The sequence below is a fragment of the Xiphophorus maculatus genome, chromosome 9, assembly GCF_002775205.1.
Source record: "Xiphophorus maculatus strain JP 163 A chromosome 9, X_maculatus-5.0-male, whole genome shotgun sequence".
In the NCBI taxonomy this organism is placed as follows: domain Eukaryota; kingdom Metazoa; phylum Chordata; class Actinopteri; order Cyprinodontiformes; family Poeciliidae; genus Xiphophorus; species Xiphophorus maculatus.
The window spans coordinates 5736500-5756273 of record NC_036451.1 but is presented as its reverse complement, the minus strand read 5'-3'; the positions used below and the strand labels follow the sequence as shown (position 1 = coordinate 5756273).

Here is a 19774-nt window from a genome sequence, read left to right as displayed (position 1 = left end):
GATAAAGTCATGGGAACACAGGGTGGCTCAGTGGGTGCAGATATAAATGTATAGATGGTATAAATGATATTACTCTATCTGTAACCTCAGATGAGTTATTTTATCAACAGTTGAAGTAATTGTCTTTTGTAGAATTAAAACAATTAGATCATGTTTGTAACTTTGTGTAAACACTGAGGTACTGTAGTATTTTTGCTCAAGCTTAGAATAGCTTAGCATTGTCCAGGACTCCCTTGAAAATTAGATTTTTAATCTCAATGGGTTTTTTTTCATTCTGGTAAAATATAAAAGTAAGATAATGGGAATGCTACAGTGGCTCAAACCAACTTGTAAATGAAGAGTGAATAGACCAGAAAAATCTTAGAGAAAAATGTAACGTCAGTTCACCTTTTTCTCCCTCCTGTTGTTCTCAATAAAACTCTGACTCACTTTATTCTATGCTGCAACATTTTCTCTATTTTCCTGCACTGCAACCTGACTGCATAGTCGGCAAACATTTACAGAAATAATCTTACCACAACAGATTGAACGCTGTGTTTTTACTAGCAGCTGTCAATAAATGAGTGAAGATTCTTTTGCCTCTCCTCTCTTTCTTTTCCCTCTACATGTTCCTCTCTTTCTTCTTAGCTTGTTTTTCCCAGCATCATTCCTGCCTCTTTCTTTCCTCCAAATCCTCTCTTTGCTCCCTCCAGGCCAGATCTTTCCGTCTCTCTCTCTCTCTCTGTATTTCTTTAATGTCTGTCTCAGCTCTGCAGCCTTCACAGTCAGGATGTCTCAAGAGGTATTTGTCATCATTGCGCTTGAGAGCTTATCTGGATGCAGCCTTCCAGCGAGACGGAGAAGAGCGGGAATGCTTGATACTGATATTACAAATAAACCTGGTCTAAAACACTCAGTTGTTCCAGTGAGCTGAACTTTTTACAGTTTCACTTCACTGAAGAGCAGAGATGCACCGATCAGGCTTTTCTCTTGGAGATCTGACCTACTGATTCCAATATTGAATGATTCCGATTTTTTTCTAAGGATTAAAAGACTTAAAATAAAATATGTTGCCCGTTCTTTGAAAAATAACACACAGGATTTAGTTTGACAGCTGATTCAAGTTTTGAGTAATCACTGCACTATAGGGAAAAGCTTAATCAAGTCCATTAAGTGTTTACTATTAGCATCAAAGAGCATTGATCTGTGGTTTGTAGTAACATAAAGAAGAAAGACCATGTTATGGTGGGCAGAGCATCTAATGCAAGGTAACAGCTAAGGCTTAGTATGAACAGCTATCTCTGATGGGACAAACACAATCTGTAATTTTATTTAAATTCAGAAAAAGTTTGATTTTAAAAAAGCAGTTTGTTGATATACTAGAGAAGGTTTTCTGTTTTAATTCATGTTGCAAACTAAGAATTAGAATTTTGAGAGTAGATTAAAGGAAAATTTTCTTGCTAAATCTCTTTGGTAGTCATACTTCTTTGTAGAACCAGTTGTAAGGAGTAAGGAGTTATGTTAATGACTTCCTCCTGTGGCTTTCCTCATTCCTTCTCTGGCTTTTTCCAAAGAAAGTGAATACAAAAGAATAAATATGTTTGTCTTTGGCATGTGTTCAACTGCTGGCACTGAGTTTTATTGATATACTTTTGTAGTTTTTTTCTGTAATCTTCCCAAGATTATTAAAGGGGCTGTGTTTAAAGTCTAAAGGAATAATTGCCAATTCTTGCAATTTAACTACATTTCCCTTGATACTTTCAGTAGATAAAAGAGTGTGCCTTTTTCTTAGAGACTCACTAAAGTCAAAAGTACTGCATGTCCCAGGAGCCCACAGTGGATGTGGTGTTTTGTGCCTTTTTTAGTGAAAGTTTTTTGTTTTGATTATTGTAGTAAATGCCTCTATAACCACAGATGAACTATTCCTGTTGCCACATCTTTTCAAACAAAATTGCAGAAAACGAAGAAATCTAAAATGGGTCTCTAGGCTGGACGATATTGCAGAAAAACATCATATAAGTGTTTCATATCTGTCGATATCAATAATATTGTTTTTTGTTTTAAATATCTGAAATACTGCCAAACTGACCTTTTCTCTTGTAGCCAGTTTTCACTCCACACCATTGTTGTTGTTTTTTTAAGCAGTTATCAGATACAGTGATGAAACATTAAACTGCTGCTGTGCAAGTTACTCAACAAGTTGCTAGGTAACCAAAGAACGAGTGAGTTGCTAGGTAACCAAAGAGTGAGTGAGTTAGTTGATGCCACCAACTTTGCTTAAGCTCACTCTCTCTAAAGCCTTTCCTCTCCCTACATCTCCCAGAATGCTGTGGGGTTCTTGATCAGAGCTCAGTGAATATCTAGTGAATATATTCAATGTGTAATATTGAATATCCTATCAGATGTATTATATTAATACATATTGTTTTATTGTCTAGCCCTAATGGGAAGATCAAATAAAAGTTAAGTGCTTTGTCTAAAGGCTAAATGAAGAAGGAAATGGGAGCCATGCAGGAGCAGGAGTCATTTTACCGGGAGTGGGATGGGACAGCCTCCACATCACTGAATCTTTATATCTTCCAATCTTATGAAACGTTAAACAATAGCCAAATGGCCAGAAAAATCTGTAAAACTACCTTTTCTATAATAACACATCGTTTAGTTTAGATAAGGATTTTCTTTCTCTGGTAGGAAGACAAAGGTATCTGTTACACCCCTGTGACAAATGGGACAAAGATGACAACCTTCGTGGATGTCAGGACTCTGGTTTCCTCATTATCGATGGCAAGGAGGATAATAGGGACCTGTCCTTGGCTTCAAAATACCAATGACTGTATGTGACACTGGAGGCACCCATGGCTGAGCGCCAGGAAGAGGACATGGTGAGACAATGTAGGGGAAGAGGAGTTATAACGCTCACACAGCAGAATAGTTGAAGTTTCACTTTCCCCTATACCATCTTATTTCTCTCTTTTTCATCACTTTTCTCTGCTCTCCTCACTCAGACTCAATAAATCTCCCTCCTTTATTTCCCACTGTGTCTTTCCTCCTGCCAAGTGGGCTAATTGGCGGATCATTCAGGGTCAGCTGGTATATCTCAGTGTTACCTCGGCCGCATTATCACGCCGAGGTTAAATGAGGAAAATAAAGTTGTGTGCCTTTCATTCAGGTAACCAAGGTGAAAGACAGACCTTTCCATGCCCCATTAGTGCAAAGTACTATTTCACTGCTTATCTAACCAGCTGAATTGAACATTGTCAAGCAGGAGGATTGGGAATTATGAATGGCCAAGTGCTGCTGATAAATATAAAGTAATGAATAGAGGCCTTTGTGGAGCACAGAGACGTCATTGTAGAGCTGGGAACAACCGCTAGTGTGGAAGAAGGCTTTTCAGAAGAACAGAAAACAAAAGAACATGGATTAGACTCCTAAGCAATGTTAATACATGAAAGCGGTCTTTCTATGTTGTACTGAACAGCCCTAAGAGTCACCGCAGTACAGGACATTTCTCACTGAATAAAAGATTTGGTTGCAGGATATTTTAAAAAACACATGTTGAGAAAACTTAGTTGATGTCATCAACCTAACTTAGGTTGGTGAGAGGTAAAGCAGCTGAAGGCTTTCCTCTGCCTACATCCCCCAGAATGCTATGCAGTTCTGGATTGAACATTTGAATATTCTATCGGACATATTTTCTATTGATATTGATCACATGCCTTTTACGATATTGTTTGTTATTGATTTATTGTCCAGCTCTGATATAATAGGTATTGATAATTGTGATGATGATTGCGATTTTATATATTGTGCAGCTCAATCGAAGAATGAAAAGTCACAAAATCAGAAAAAAAACATAAACAGATACAAAAGAACACAAATATGGCACCAAACAAAAAAGCAGTCTAAAGATAGAGATAGATGGATAACAAAATAATTACATTTTGGGAAATATCTCCCAGTACAAAACCACACCTCAGTTTTTAATAATCTAGTTACTTCTACATTTTGAGTCCTTCCTTTCCTTTCCATTCATCTCCAGTTATCCTTTGCTTTAAACAATACCAAAGGAAAACTGCCGAACCTTTAACTTAGAGTTTAATGTAACCCTGCTGGTGTAAATCTGCCTGATGTCAGCCTGTGTCTTAATAGTGACGTTACATAACAAGCCATTTTATGAAAGTTAATTGACTTACTGAGAGTAATGGAAGACTTTGGTTGGCATCAAAATAAAGAAAATTTAGTTTGTGTTTCTATCTCAGGAAGTAGTTCTAATTATGATATCAACAAGATCATCTGAACTTCCAGTGGAACCCAGTAATCACTGAGTAAATTGTTGTTTATATCCAACATCTATTAGAAATCATCCTGAATTTTACAGGACCAGCAGCACTGAGTCAGATGGACGACTTGAATAGCTGATCTGTATGATCTATTTCTGGACAATAAAGATGCAGAAGCCTCAGAATCCGATCAATATCCCCGAGGAACCAGCGATTATTGTAGATTACTACAACACCCCTCCCATTTCCTTACCTACTCAGCGAGAAGCAGACGAAGATATTACTAATAACTTAGTCAGCACTGAATCCCTAAGCCTTCGATAACTGAAAATATATGCAACAGTACATCTCGATTTATTCAGTTCTTTGTGAGCATTTAGACAAAAGAAAATGAGCATTAGAGGTTCCATTTGCTGTTCCATAAAAGGGAATTACTAGATCTTGGTTTGAGTCCTATTGAGGTTCTACTGAATGTCTCTCAAACTCCCAGCATTTTTGATCTCATAAAGTCCCTTCAGCACTTAACCTGCACTTGTGCTGCTTGGTCATCAGAGAATTTATAGTCACACTGGAGTCACACCAATAAGAGCCACACTGGACTGGCAGCACTTCAAGTAAGTTCTAGTAATTTATTCATTGCTGCCATGCGGCAATCCTGCTTCGTTGCCTCTTTGCAGCCAAAGCAATCTCACCATGAAACACACAACCTACAATCTCCATCCTGAGCGATAATAAACTAAATGCCACAATCAAAAAGTCCATAAACATGGAGGTTATTTTATATCCTTTACAATGAATTCCTGATTGTTTTAGAATTTATTGACATTTATCTGAACTTACAAGTATTTGCAGGTCTTGTGGGTTTTTCATTCAGCTTATATTGGACTTTCCAATGGCTACGTTTGAACGCTGCGATGACCGAGAACCAAATCAGTTTCCTTTGGATCTTTGCGACATCACCAAAAGGCTTTTACTTTTTAGCATTCAAATTTTGCGTTGTGTGTTCTGTGATCTTTTTAGTGCTCTTAATCTTTTATTGTTATGCACTTTGGTTTCCTTGTTTGGATGTTTTAAAGCTCTTTAGAAATTAATAAATGAAATTAAAAAGTAAGTCCCTTACTGGGGAGCAAGCTTCCCAGTGGTGTAAAATGTGTGTAAGCCATTTGCTGAGCAACCCTAAGAAGTTGTAACTACTTTTTATTTTGGAACTCTTTGTTTAAGTTTAAACAATTCAAAACAGAACATTACCAGAGTATTTCCAAAACTTTTTATAATCTACTTTAAAAAACAAGTTTAATCATGTTCTACTTCTAGTTGAAAAGATCCATTTTCACTTTTTCCATCATTCACCTTCTTTAGTCTCTGTTTCCACACAGTTACGGTTAGTGACTTCACATTCTTCCACTTAACATTTATTCTTGGCAATCAACAATTAAATGCATACAACAAGTGGCATATGTAATATGTATATCTAGAAGTTGACTTTTTTAGGACAAAATAGAAACTTTCTAGCAGATATGTGTCCTGTTATGTCTGGTTGCTTCGGGGCCAGGATAATTAATAAAACTATGTTTTCTGCTATCTACCAGAAAATCCAGAAGGTTTATCAGTTTTTGATCTTCAGCTAAGGAATCATTTGTATTAAGCAGCCAAAAAATATTCCAAAACATACCAAGAAGTCTACACTGCAAAACATCTGAAGGTGGTTTAACTTGAACATGAAAATCCACCTGCTGCCTTGAAAATGCAATTTAAGCCAATCACAGGCAAGGATCATATCCCCAATTGGTATTAACTCAGAAATTAAAGTTTATGAAGTGTATTTAATAAGATACAAGTTGTCTAAACATTGTGTTTTAAGTTAATTAATTTTGAATTGTAAGTTTTAACTTAATGTTGGAATCAAAGCCAAATAATTATTTCATAATATGGAAGAAAAAACACTGCCCTCACCAAGTTAAAGAGCCGCAATCTCTTTTATTTCTACTCACAATATCAAGTTAAAATAGCTACTTATTTTACCTTAGAAAATTGTAATTGTTTCAAATCGAATGAACAAAATTTCTGATCTGATAATGAATTATATTAAACATCGCAATGAATTCAGCTCAGAAACATTTAGTGTGAACAGGACATAAAAATAAACATTTGTCTTAATAAAACACAAGAGTCAGATCAATGTAACACACTTCCATGTCAGGATACAAACACATGCCGCTAAGCATTCTGGGAAATAGTTCCCACTCCTGTCTTTTTCTTCTCTCAGTTTTTTAAGTGTTAACCTAAAAACTCTAGTTTATTCAACTCTTGGAGGTTTGACTTAATTAATAAAATAGCTTAACACAACGTAATACCAAACTTATCTTTCGCAAACTCACATTTAGGTTCAAAATCTAAAACTCACAAAATTTATTTGACTTAAAGAATATAAGAGAGTAAACACAACTAAATGCAGCTCAAATGTTTTACAGTGTACCTCTGAACGAGCTACTTAAAAAAAAAGCAGTCAAGTCAAATTTACCTGTGCAGCAGATTTCAGCAACAAGGAGATTCAAAATGAAGGATTTGGAGTGCCTAGTCAAAGCCTGGATTTAAATCCAATTAAGAGGCAGTTGATCAATAACACTTGAAGACCCTATAACTAATAAAAAAAAAGAACAAGCCAGGTTTTCTTCACAGTGATTGTGCATTATAGATTGAAGGCACAGAGGAAGACTCCAGTTTTTTGTTTAAGGGGAAATTAAATGAATCAAGTGATCAATCTAAGTGAAATTACTTTAACATAAGGCCAGGTTAGAAATGAGAGCTTTGATTACTTAAAACATAATTTAAAAACTTAATTTAGTGCTTATTCTGTTGCAATGTATGACAGACAAAATGCAGAAAGGAAGGCGTAAGTTTCATAACAACCAATTTAATAAAGAGTTTAAAAATACACTTTTAAAAAGACTTGGTGGCGCAAAGCAAAGAAATAACATGAGGAAGAATCCGACAAAGACAATGGGGAGCAGAAGAGTACATAATCAGGTGTAATCAAGGGAATGAGGAACAGCTGGAGGGAAAGCAAAAACAGAAGAATGAAGAGATAAAAAACCTGATTCCTCTTCACCACAGTGTGTTTCGCTGCTGTGAGAAACACGCTGAGGGGAGGAACAGAAGCAGAGCAGGAGGAAGAGAGAGTACAATTAAATGAAGGGAAAAACCCCGACACTATCAAAAAGTAACAAAACGAAATATTAACATAAACAATTACTACAAGAAATACGAATAAAAGAAACAAAAATCTAAAAGCTTAAACCAAGAAGTAAAGAAACAGAGGAATGAATTAAGGCAAGATCTAAGTAAGACAATAAAGAAAAGATCAAAACAGAAGCAAATGAAGCTAAAAGTTACCTACGGATTATGACACCTATGTGACAAATAAGCAAAATCAAACTACATTTATATCCTGCTGTCATGATGTAAATAGGCTTATACACAGACTTATGTTTTCACAACATTGTATAATGAATAAATTAAACTGAAAGATTGCTACATTTTATTTATCTCCATGTATGCTGCTAAAATTAATTAATTAACACATCAAACATTTAGCTTACTATATGAAGTCTTTCACAGCACCAAACACAGCTACATAAAACACAGAATAAAAATGGATTGAGGTGATTTTTGTTTGCATTTGTTTTGGGACTTTTTTTATTTTAGCTTGTTAGTTTTCTGATCTAATCAGTGTAACATCCTGAATGTGCTTTCTTTCCACAGAGATGTGGTCGACCCTCAGCTCAGTGGATGGGTTTTGAAGGTTAAATGTACCAGCATCATGAAGACACAGAAGGACAGAGCCATTAAATTTATTCGGCGCCCCAGTGACTGAGGATGGATTCAGGAAAAATAAGAAATAAATACCGTAAGAGACGGCACAGACTGCAATTTATTAAAATGTAAAAGCTTTACTGTCCTCTACAGCTGCCAGCTTCTGAGATTGACAAAAAAGGAGAAAATGATTTGTTGCCATCAAAGATGAAAGATTTACTCTCCGACAGGATAGCAATAAATTCTTATTTCATCGCAAAATCTGCAGTAAACTTCATTCACCTTTCATTCATTACATAAAAAAACTGGTAGAGAAAAAAGCAATAAAACAATCCTAAGATATGCAGCAGGATGTCTGCAAACAAACGGATAATTCTGCCTTATGCTGAGGTTTAGCTCTGAAATTTAGCCTCCTGAAGAGGCTAATAAGGAGGTGAGGATGAAAATTGATTGCCCCTCTACCAAACAAATCAAAAAGAGTGGCCAAACCAAATGAGTCACAGGAGGGTGTTATCAGATAAACAAGAACGGCAGAGGAACAAGATGTGCAATAAAGTGGCTTAAAACTCCCCAGCTTCACATTGAGCGCCTCTGTGCAGACGCAGACATGGATAATACGTCCATTTATGAGCTGTGGAAGACAGAACAATCCTCTTTGCACTTTCCCAGCCCTCCAGTTGTTGAGGATGGGGAACGGAACGAATGTGGAGCAATTCTCTGCCACCAAGTCTAAAAGCAGCATTCTTCACCAAGGTCATTGTTTGTCTGCAGGGTGTGCTTAGCAGCTAGGAAAAAGGCAAATCAAACCAAAGCTTAGTGAAGTTAGAGAAAATCAAGGACAGGGTCGCCAAGCCCCCTTTATTCCCACTTCTTCCTTGCAGTATAAGAAGCCTGGTCACACACTGCTTTGATCAGAGCCTAAACTCAGTTGTAAAATCTCTGCTGCACATCTTAGAAAGCACAGAATGGGCAACACCAGCAGCTATTCTATCTGTACTTTAAAGTATTTTAAGCTCTCGGGTGTGCATTATCATTTTTCTGCACAAGGTTTGATAATCTTCATGGCTATAAATGGAAAAGTGTGAAGATCAAGACGGCATAAAAAGGGACTCAGAAGTTGGTGGTGCGTCTCTGAAGGCAAAGATGCATTATGTACGAACAGATAATAAATACATTAAAAACATGAGAATTTAGGGCGAGCAAATCATTACTTGCAAGGCAAATTGTTTATCACAACTTAGGGAAATTGTCTGCAGCTTCCTGAAACATCTCTCCACTTCTAATAGCTCCAGGTTTGGCCATCTACAGAGCTGCAGAAACAAAACGAAAGCGGTTCTTCAAAGTTTCTTCATAAAACAGGCAAAGGGGAAAACTAAACATCTACACCAGCCTGATTAACCAGTTTAAGTAAAGATAGTATCTCCTTAAATGTTCTTCACAGTATGAGGAAGTTTAGAGTCAACGATATATGAACCCCTTTGAAGGGATTGAATGATAAGGAAGTCATCAAAAACAAGACAAATGAATGTGATGACTTGTAAACTAACTCATTTATTCCAACGAAACATTTACTCCATCTGAAGAAGTCAAGATTTTTGTGGCACAGAAAATTAAAGTGACACAGTTGAGACAGTACAAATGTAAATTATGACAGAAACATTATATTTTGACAGGCAGCAATTAATGTGTAGCCAAAACATGATACGCCTAATACAGTCAGATTAGCATCAATAGCAATTAGACGAATCACTGTTGCTCTGAGAAACATAGAAACTTATAGTTTATATTTGCAGCAACACAAAACGGCAGTTTTAAAAGGACAGAACCCAGATAGCCTTGATGAGCCCTGATTGCTGCTAATTACTATAACATCACTGTGACACTGTGATTTTATTATGATGGTTATTTTGTTGTTTCTTTCCTAAAGTAATATCCCAGATGTGTACTTGACCCTTCAGTTCAGGTTAATAAAGACAAAATCTCAGCAGCAGCAAGGTCATCCAAAGTGCAGCTAATATGCAGCTCAGCACATACTCCTCCACAGAAGAAGAGCAGGAAAACAAAAAACGCATCGGTTAACCAATGTAGGCTCAGAAGCAGATGCAGCAGAGAAACACATTAAGCTGGGAGTCATTAGGCGAAAATACTGCTGGTATTTTATCATACAGAACAGCATTCCTCAGCCCCTTCACTTATGAAGCTGTCGGAGGGCAAAAACCAGCGGCTCATACTGTCTGCTGCTGCGAAAACAGCTTTTCCTTTCGACACTCCAGAGGAATGCTTTTTTCCCTCTCAGTGCCATTGTATTCAGAAAAACCCATGTGACATACTGTAGAACCTGTTAGAGGTAAAGCTGAAGTATTCAACTTTATTTAAGTGGCTGGACCACAGCCAAAGTGCAGATTTCCACTTCAGACCTTCTCTCCATGCATTTTCCAGATTATAGAGAACAGTTATTAATGGCAAGCATCAAGTGCGGAGTTAATAATTAAGTTTACAAAGAAGCAAACAGATCATGACATAAATACAAAACCTTCTTCAACACTTTATGAAGCATTATATAAATTGGAACAAAAGGAAAATGCAAGAATTGGTCCAGAATGCAGATGAAAACATGAACGCAAAATGTGATTACATTGTAGTTAAGACAGTGTTGGCATACTACATCTAAAACTACAGCTGTAACTTGGCTAAGGGTTTTATTTAATTAGCAATGAACAAGTGAATTTGAATTAAATCTCATCCCACAATAACACAAAACTCTGATTTCAATAAAATCTCTTGATTGCTTCACTAGGATGTATTTATCTGTATGTTCTGTGGGAAACTTAGAAATCTTTTCACTTTTAGAGAGTAGATGAAGAAAGTTTGAAACCAAAATAATTTCCCTCCTTAAAGAAATTTGAATTCTCATTTGACAAACAAAAGAGAGCCCTTATTATTGACTCTGCAGAAAGCTGGTGACCTCTGGTCACTTTGCGCCTCAACATCTGCTGACCCCACTCTGTGAATTTACTTCACGGCTGAGTTGCTGTTGTTCACATTTTGCTGATAGTGGGAATATTTAGTCGCAAGTAAATGTCATGACTCGATCTATTGCACAGGCAGCAAACTATCATGGTACCATACTGAAATTCACTGAAATTGTGCTCAGAAAAAGAGTCTGACAAAAAACGCCTGACAGTGCTGGATTTTATACACTTAATGATTTGCAGGCGTGACCAGATACTATGTATGTCATAGAACCTGGGAAAACACTGTCTTCACTTAAATTTACCTCATTATTACAATAAAGTTTGTTAGAATTAATTTATATCTGTCAAAATGTCAGCAAAGTCTTCAAATTTCTGCCTCCAACCTTTGGACATTACATCTTTTTCCTAAGCGAGATTGATTATAAGCGTATGTTTCAAATATCCCTGGCAGCTGATTGGACAGCCAGAAAATACATGACCTAATTTCCACAACACAGAACCTTATCAACGCCAGCCTCACCGGGAACACGGTCTAATTGCTGTGACTTTTATGTTGCGATTTTTAATGACGAGAGATTAATTAATCTTTGAAACAAATGTTTGAGCTACAAAGGATGGTGGCATCAAGGATCAAAGTCATTGAGGTCTACTGTGGCAGGATTAGGAAAACACGGAAGACGGATGGAGACAATCTAAGACTCCAGAGAAGAAAATCCTTTCAAGTCTCCACTGAATGAAGAAGTCGGCGCTCCTGCTGTTAGCTGACTGACAGCAACACATGCGAGGGTGGTCATGTGATATCATGGTATTTCAGCCCCATACTTTGATTAAGAAAGACAAACCACATTTAGCATGCATTCCAGCAACAAAGTTCCCTCTGGGAAAAACCTGGACTGAGAGATTCAGTCAAGGTGAAAAGAAAGCGCACCTCCTTTCAGTTCCAGGGTTTTACAAATTAAGCCATGCAAAATTATTATTATTTAATGAGTTCTAACATTTATTTGTAATGTCAAATGTAGAAAAACACACAGCAATGCCCCTAATTCTTCTTTTCTTCAAGAAAAATCAAGCCAAAAACACTCTCTAAAAACTATCTACACCGTATGATTAAAGCGAACCAATAACCAGCAATAGCTCTCTCAATTCATCTCTATTAAATTCAATTCAATTCAGTTCAACTCAAAGTACTTTATCTCAAAGGGAAATTAAATTTTGGCGTAACTAATATAATCCTATAATCATCGTTGTGGATGGTGATGCTATGGACAGGATGGTTCTCCAGTAGCAGTGAGTCTTGCAACAAATTTGAAAAAGCTTCTGACTAAAGACTGTTGTTGCCAAGCACTGCTAATCCACCTCATTTGCTTTTGCCACTCGCCTTTAAATCTTTGTCTGGCCATACGGTTAGAAAGCTGAGCAGAGAGACGCTGGAGTTGGGGATATGATCCTTGCCTGTTATGATCAATGGAAGAGATGTTTGAACTTCCTCCCTCTCTCTGCTTTGCATCCATGAAGCCTCCTTTTTAACCCTTCAAGCATTTGGGTTCATAATTCAGGTATAATAATCAGATACTCCCAATTATAAAAAATAATATGTTGTCATCATCATAATAACTGTCAGAAAGTAAAAAAGTGAGAACAAAAATCCTTCCAGTTCCACTGCATCCAAAACCAGAGGCAATAACTGTCCATGCATGCAACCCTTCAGCCTCAAAAACTGTGAGCAGAAACCTACAAAGAGAATAAATCAGAAACAAACTTACTCCAACATGCAGCCACCAGGAGAGGAGCAGTTCTAGAATCAGTTTTTCATGTTGTGAAAGGATTTTGGATAACTACTCTTCCTTTCAAATTAGCTTTCATTCAGTGACGTTTGCTAGTATTCTCCTCAGTTCCCCATTAAGCTTATCAGCCAGAGTGATGTCTGGACTTTAACAGGGCCATTGCGCGATCTTAATTTGATTCTTTTTCACTCAGTTTGTTGTAAATTTGCTGCTGTGTTTGGGATCATTGTCTCGCTGATGACCCAGTTTGGTTAGGATGATTTTATAAAGGACTTTTATTGTTCAAATACCGTTGTTCTAGAAGTGGTTCACTGAGTTCCTACTCAACAAATCAATATTTTGCTGCTATACTGTTTTTAAAAAGAAGACGTTTTTTCATAGCAAAGCTCCCAAACAAGACATGCTTGTTCAGATATTTCCTAACTTTCCTGTTACGCAGTTTTAAATCTAACATGCTCACTAGGACTCATGTCCTGTAGGATAACTACCTGGAATTGAAAGAGTGTGTGTTTTTTAAATAAAACCTGTTTAAATCAAGAAAGAATACATTTAAAATGTCTTGATTTCATTGGTTTTCTGTATGATCACTGTGACTTTACCTGAAAGATTAAACTGATTGAGAGTGAGTAGATGCTACGTCTGCCTCTCCATGAGTGTTTGACTCTCAATAAAAAAATCACAGCGTTTGAACAAGTTTTGATCAAAACAGGACAAAATATTCAAGAAACCTTTCAAAAGAAATTATACAATTTATATAAAAAATGGATTTGTTGTTTTTCTCTAGATCCGTGTGTTTCTCTTACCTCACTTTTGTGCGATTAATGTAAAGCTTTTAAGGCTTTACAGTAAAGCTGCATAATATGTCATCATCACAATGTTTGGAGTGCAATAACTGTCTGCTAAGATATTCCAGCATTATTCATGCTAATGTCATATTTAGCCAGCTGGACAGTCTCACACCAGACGCTAATGACATTACCAAAAATGCTAAAGGTCACAGAGAGATGCAAGCACAGATGAGAAAGAGAGGAATAAATAAAACAGGCAACTGATCAAATATTATCACCCATCGCAAAAATGTCTAATATTTTGCAGCCCAGCAAGCATAAATATCAAATAGAGACAAAAGTCGTACTTGTAACTTTCACAGTAAGAGATAAGATCAGTGCAAATTGTCAACAAAATGGCAGGAGTGCAGCATAACTTAAGGTACTGTTCAAGTCATTTGTTTTTATGTTGCAATATCACAGGCTTAGATAAAAACACTATCAGTTTTTATCCAATATCATGCAGCCCTATTTTAACACCTACTAGTTGATTTGCCATTAACTCAATACAATGGTATTTAAGAAACATCAACACATTATCTCAAAAGTTACGATTCTTTCATTGTATCCTTTCTTAAACGTCTCAGGCTCTGTGTCCTTTCCTTTGTTCCTCTACCGCCTCCAACAAATGAAGTCTTTGAACTAATCTGTGCTCCACTGACCCTCCAGAGTGTTCGTGACCCATTCAAACACCCGGTGGTGCCACCCTCTTAGGAAGATGACATCAGCGTGCTCGTCCAGTCAGCTGCTGCCTGCTCAGGTTACCTCCACCGACAGTGGAAAGGAGTTCTCATGTGCAGCTGACAGCTCCACTGCATCACTCTGCAGCAGTGCTGGCATCGAGCACAGAGGCCGTCTCTGCACCCTGCATGCAGGAAAACAGTCCAACCAAGGCTTCTCCTAACGATGAGGTTTGATCCAGAAATATCAAAACCATAACATTTTACTCAGGCAGCTGAATCGCACAAAAACATGATCATCATCACGTTAGGAGAGTCTAAAGAATGAACAGCACCACAAACAAAACACAATACGTAGTCCAACCTCTCATGCTGCATAACAAGCTGGTACTGATGGCCAGACGGTGAAAAATCCGCCTGAAATCTACAGCAACTTCCTAGTAAATCATACTACTTAATCCTTTTCACATTTTGTCACATTACAACCACAAACTTCTACTTTCTTTTTAGGATTTTATGTGATAATTGAGAAATACAAAAAACGGGACGAGGTTAGCAGCCGCGAGCTTTTTGGGGGAAGTTTCTACCAACTTTGTTCATCTAAAGATAGAAATTTGTTTCAACAATTTGAGTCACACTAGTTTTGCACTAGGATGAGGTGGGGTTTTTTTGGCTGTATTGAAATTAGCGTATTTTGCAAAATTGCAATGGGAACACTTTTTGGCGACGTGATCAAAAACTTAATGTTACTACTGGCAGAAAAAAACAACAGGAAGTAGCAGAAGGAGGATAGCGCAGCATGTTTTCTAATTACTTATGTTGTTAACAAACTTATTCATGTGTGATTTTAAATGGAAAACCATAACTGCAAAAATTTATTTTCTGAAATGAGCAGAATATTCACAAAGTTTTGCACACATTAGTATTGGAAATGCAGCTTGTGTCTGTGAAAAGCAATAAATAAGTCTTTCCACACATTCTCCATTGGATTTAGGTCTGAACTTTGATTGAGCCCTCCAAACACGACAACGTTTGGTTCTAAATAATACCATTATAACACTGTTTGGGCCTTTGAGACCCTGAAGCCTTTGAGAACCTCTAACCGGGTTTTGTCCAGGACTGTCCTGACTAGTTTCCCAGTCTTTTCTAAAGAAAAAAACATCCTACAAGGTTTCTTCTACAGTGCACATGAGGCTTCTTGTAGCTCTCTATCAACAATGTCTTACATCTTGCCCTCTTCCATACTATTGATCATGTGTCAATTGCAGTATATATTGTTATTGATTTATTGTTCAGCCTTATTTTAAAATATACTTCTAAATGACGACATTTAGGGCCTTTTGATTTAATTTGTCTTTATTTGTCCTCTGTCTTTGGTTGTTTTAGCATAGTACACATCAGCAATTTTAGTCTTTTCAATTTAAACTATTCTTTTCTTTTCTAAAGCACTTTGATTCGTGCTTTCAATTGACAGATTCTCCCACCTGAGCTGTGAATTTCTGCAGCTCCTACAGACTTAACACCAGCTTGCTATTTTTTATCATTTCCAATAACCTGCAAATTAAGGTGGACGGCCTTATTTTGGTAGGTTGTCGTACTCTGAAATTAACTGAACTTGATGTTTTTTAATGATTATTGGATTTTGTATTAAATTACACGCAGTTTTCCGATAGGGTGACTACAGATTTAGTTCTAGATTTTACTTAGGGGTAATAGAGTGGAAAGGGGCCTGAATGCACAGCTCTCCACAGATTTCTGGTTGTAAAGTGAAAATAAAAGTGAAATACTTTTGCAGGGCATCATCTGCAATAGTTCAGAAAATACCTGGGTGATGAAAATATTTGTTTACAAAGAAGAGTGAACAGCTGCAGGCCTTACAGACATTATGCAGCAGAAAAGGGGCTCAGAGGAACAGTGTAGTAAGAATGGTGGGACAGGAGGTGGTAATAAGCTCCTCATTACTCAACAATAATGTCAAACTAGCTCTAGATGTGCATAATGAAGCCATCTCCCTAAGCAGAGGCAAAAACAGACACATTCCGGGCAAGAAGTGCAGGTAAGACCATGAATTACAGGCCTGAAGTGACACGATGTGATCGTTTTGGGGAAACAAAGGAGGAGGAGGAATGGTGCTGCTGTTTCACCTGTCCTCTCCTCCGACTCCAAGCCTCACCGTCCGAAGCGAAGCGACTCACCCAGGACTCCCGAGGAGCTCTGTTGCGGGGCAGAACCCGGCTCCGGCCTCTCCGAGTCCCCCTGCTGCGCTCGGTGTCGGTGGCGGGAGCTCTCGGAGCCGTCGCCGGAGGTGGTCGCACCCTCGGCGGCCGCAGCGCCTCCCGTCCCCGCGTCGGGCATGCTCTCTATCAGCGAGGAGCGACGCAAGATGAAGGTATCGTCCGGGAAATGAGGCAGCGGTGTCGCATCTCAGGAGAGAGGCAGCGCATGGGTGAAGGAAGGGGCTCTGTTAAAGGAGAGGAGTGAAAGTGAAGTGAAGGTTGTCGGTGCGGCGGCGAATCATCCTGGCGGGGCTCTGGAGCTGGATGCGCGGCTAGATGGAGAGAGCTGCTCCGATGATGACTGGAGGAGGGACAAAGACAGGGAGGGCGGGGGGAGGGGGCTGGATGACAGACTCATTTCACCTTACAGCGGTTCACCCTGATAATTGACTATTGTCCTAGATTATTACAGTGGACTTGCAGGTGTTACTCGAAAGTCATCTCATGCTGCATTGAACTGCATGGAAGCTGCGAACTAACTCCTAATAGTCATTTTAAAACGTTCATGACCTTGATTTTTCATCTCCTACAGACATGTAATAATATCACCATAGAGCGAACTCTGTAAGTTAGCCAGAAATAGAAATACAGAATGATTGTTTGCTGCATGGCTCACATTGTTAACTGAGCAAAAATGTGCATTGTTCCTTTATAGTTGTTCCTTTACACTCATCAATCTACGTGGCTGCAAGAAGTCAGAGAAGTGCGCATTTTGCTGTTTACTGCAAAGGTGTTGCAGGCAAACTTACCATTTGGTCTCATAACAACTACAAGCTTTATTTTATCTCATATGTATTTGATGTGATTGACAAAGACGAAAGTAGTTCAATTTGCTTCAACACAATTCAAAAACACTTTATTGATCCCAAAGGGAAGCTAAATGTTGTAGGTCATATCCAAGTTTTCTTCAGAGTTTTTGTAGATGCTGACTGCTGTGAGCAAGAAGGATCTCCTGTAGGAGTCTGTATTACTGCGAGTCTGAAGAAGCTTCTGACTGAAGACACTCAACTGTTTTTGTCTGACAGTCTCATGAGCAAGATGGTCGATGATTCTCTTGATTTTATGAAAAATTCTTCTTTGCAATATAATCTCCAGATTCCACAGTTGTTCAAGTAGTTGTGAATAAGAACAAAAATTAAGTTTTTCTACAATGAAAGTGAGGGAAAAGGTTGTTTTAAGTCATCTAGATTTCATTGCAGTTATTGTTACAAAGGTTTTCTTAAAATAGAAAAGGTACAGCACAAAGTTGCCATCATATATCGACCACTTTTAATTTAATTTGATATTTTTGTTTTCAGGGAACTTATAACAGTTTAACTTTTACCAGTATTCCTGTCTTGGATTTGATCAGTGTCATTTTCTGGACCATTCCTGCATTTGTCTAACAAATATTAATAGAATATATGTTGTGTCTAGCAGAACCATAATATTAAATTAAAACAAAAAAATAAAATGCCCAATCTTATCACAAAAAAAACCCCAATTACATCTACATAGATTTGATTTTAAATTTAAAGAATAAAAATAGTCCTCTTTGGCAGAGTAGTGGAGTCTTCTAGTCTCTATCTCTTTAACTATCTCACCCTTTCCTGGAAAACTAAATAGGCTATATGATTTATTTAATAATGCAGAAATATAGCTGTTGATTAAATATTAATCAGTGTCCAGGTAAAGGTACAAGTACGTCACCTTCCAGTTCATCAAGAATGGCAATGTGCAGATTGTTTATAAACTCCTATAATGTCTCATTAAACATGTCTGAGAATAAATATAAATTGTATCATTGCAGAAGATTGTGTCATGTTTGCTGACAGATATAACTCAATTTGTAGACTGTGGTGTGTCATAAGACAATAGTGGTTTATGCATTAAATACATATACATTAAACACAAAACAAATATTTATGGTACAGATCATATTATTTATGTATGGATGGAGCTGGTAAACTGCATCTCAGATGTGCATAAACAAACAAATATATATAATTATTCTTTACAAGGAGAATTTTGTCATTAGTAATGACACCCATGGTGTCATTTCAAAGTGTTTATACAGAACTCAGGAGCTGTGAGGTAGCAGCTGCTTTATGCCTTTTGCTCATATAGAGCATGCTATAAATTATAAATTAAGGTTTAAAAAAATTCTCCCAAGCCTCATGTTGTACATGTTCTGTGTGGACACAATCAGGAACCTCTTCCATTGTGCTTCTCCTTGCAGCCACTGTCAGGTTGACGTCCCTCCCCTTGGTATCATGGTTCACAACTCAGAGGCAAGTCCAATTGGAGCAGAATTTCTGCTTACTCACCAGCTCAGAGGGTTGATAGCTGCAAGACTCTGCAGTGGGCCACAAACTCACATCAGTGCACATGAAGTCTGGACGCTGTGACTTTATTCTGCAGCATGCACGATTGTTGCGTGTTTAAACAATGATTAAAACATTGTGAATAATAGAGATAGACTGATGCAAGCCAAAACCATAAATATCTATGTAAGCAACTCAAAACGAAAGATTCAGCTTAAAAGGATTTTGATTACATTGAAGCCTAAGAAAACAGAATCCAAACACATTCACTGCTTTTAATTGTAGATTTGGAAATGTTCACCACATTTAGTTCTGTGTCTGATGATTTCCATTTGGTATAATGACTGACTTATGTGAATTATGTTTCATTCATGAGGTCATATGCTTTTTGATGGCTGCAGACACCAGAAACTCCTTGCAAACTGAATAATCTACTTAGTCATGTGCACCTCTTATATATTTATGTTTTTCATGGTTCATGTGTTGAACTGCACCATCAATCTATCACTGAGGCTAATTAAAGAAAACCTAAACTTGTCTTTTTGATTGTTTATTGTATCATTTATGATCTGTTTTAACTATTTTACCAGACTAAATTAAAGGTGGCTTTTACTATATTGGCAATACATTATTAACTTGTCCTGTTGACATAAGATTTGATTTGTTAACATGCAAATTATTTAAAATATAGTCAGATGCAGCAGTGGTAATAGAGAAAATTTACCAAAGGATGACCTGAATGGGGCTAGTGTTTTTTTGTTGTTGTCGTTTGTTTGTTTGTTTGTTTTGTTTTGCTTTTTCATGTGAGCATAAAACAAATGAACGAACTAACTAATACAGGGTAATATTTGTTAAAT

At 37.4% G+C, this 19774-nt stretch overlaps 1 protein-coding gene across 1 annotated transcript in view; it reads right to left on the bottom strand.

Moving 5' to 3' along the window:
• Positions 1–16918, bottom strand: part of ano8 (anoctamin 8) — a 40828-nt gene extending 23910 nt beyond the window's left edge. Inside the window, exon 1 of the mRNA XM_023340238.1 lies at positions 16534–16918. Coding sequence (XP_023196006.1) covers positions 16534–16693 — 160 coding nt within the window. The 5' untranslated portion in view covers positions 16694–16918. The remainder of the gene's footprint in view (positions 1–16533) is intronic.
• Between the last annotated feature and the right edge of the window lie 2856 nt (positions 16919–19774).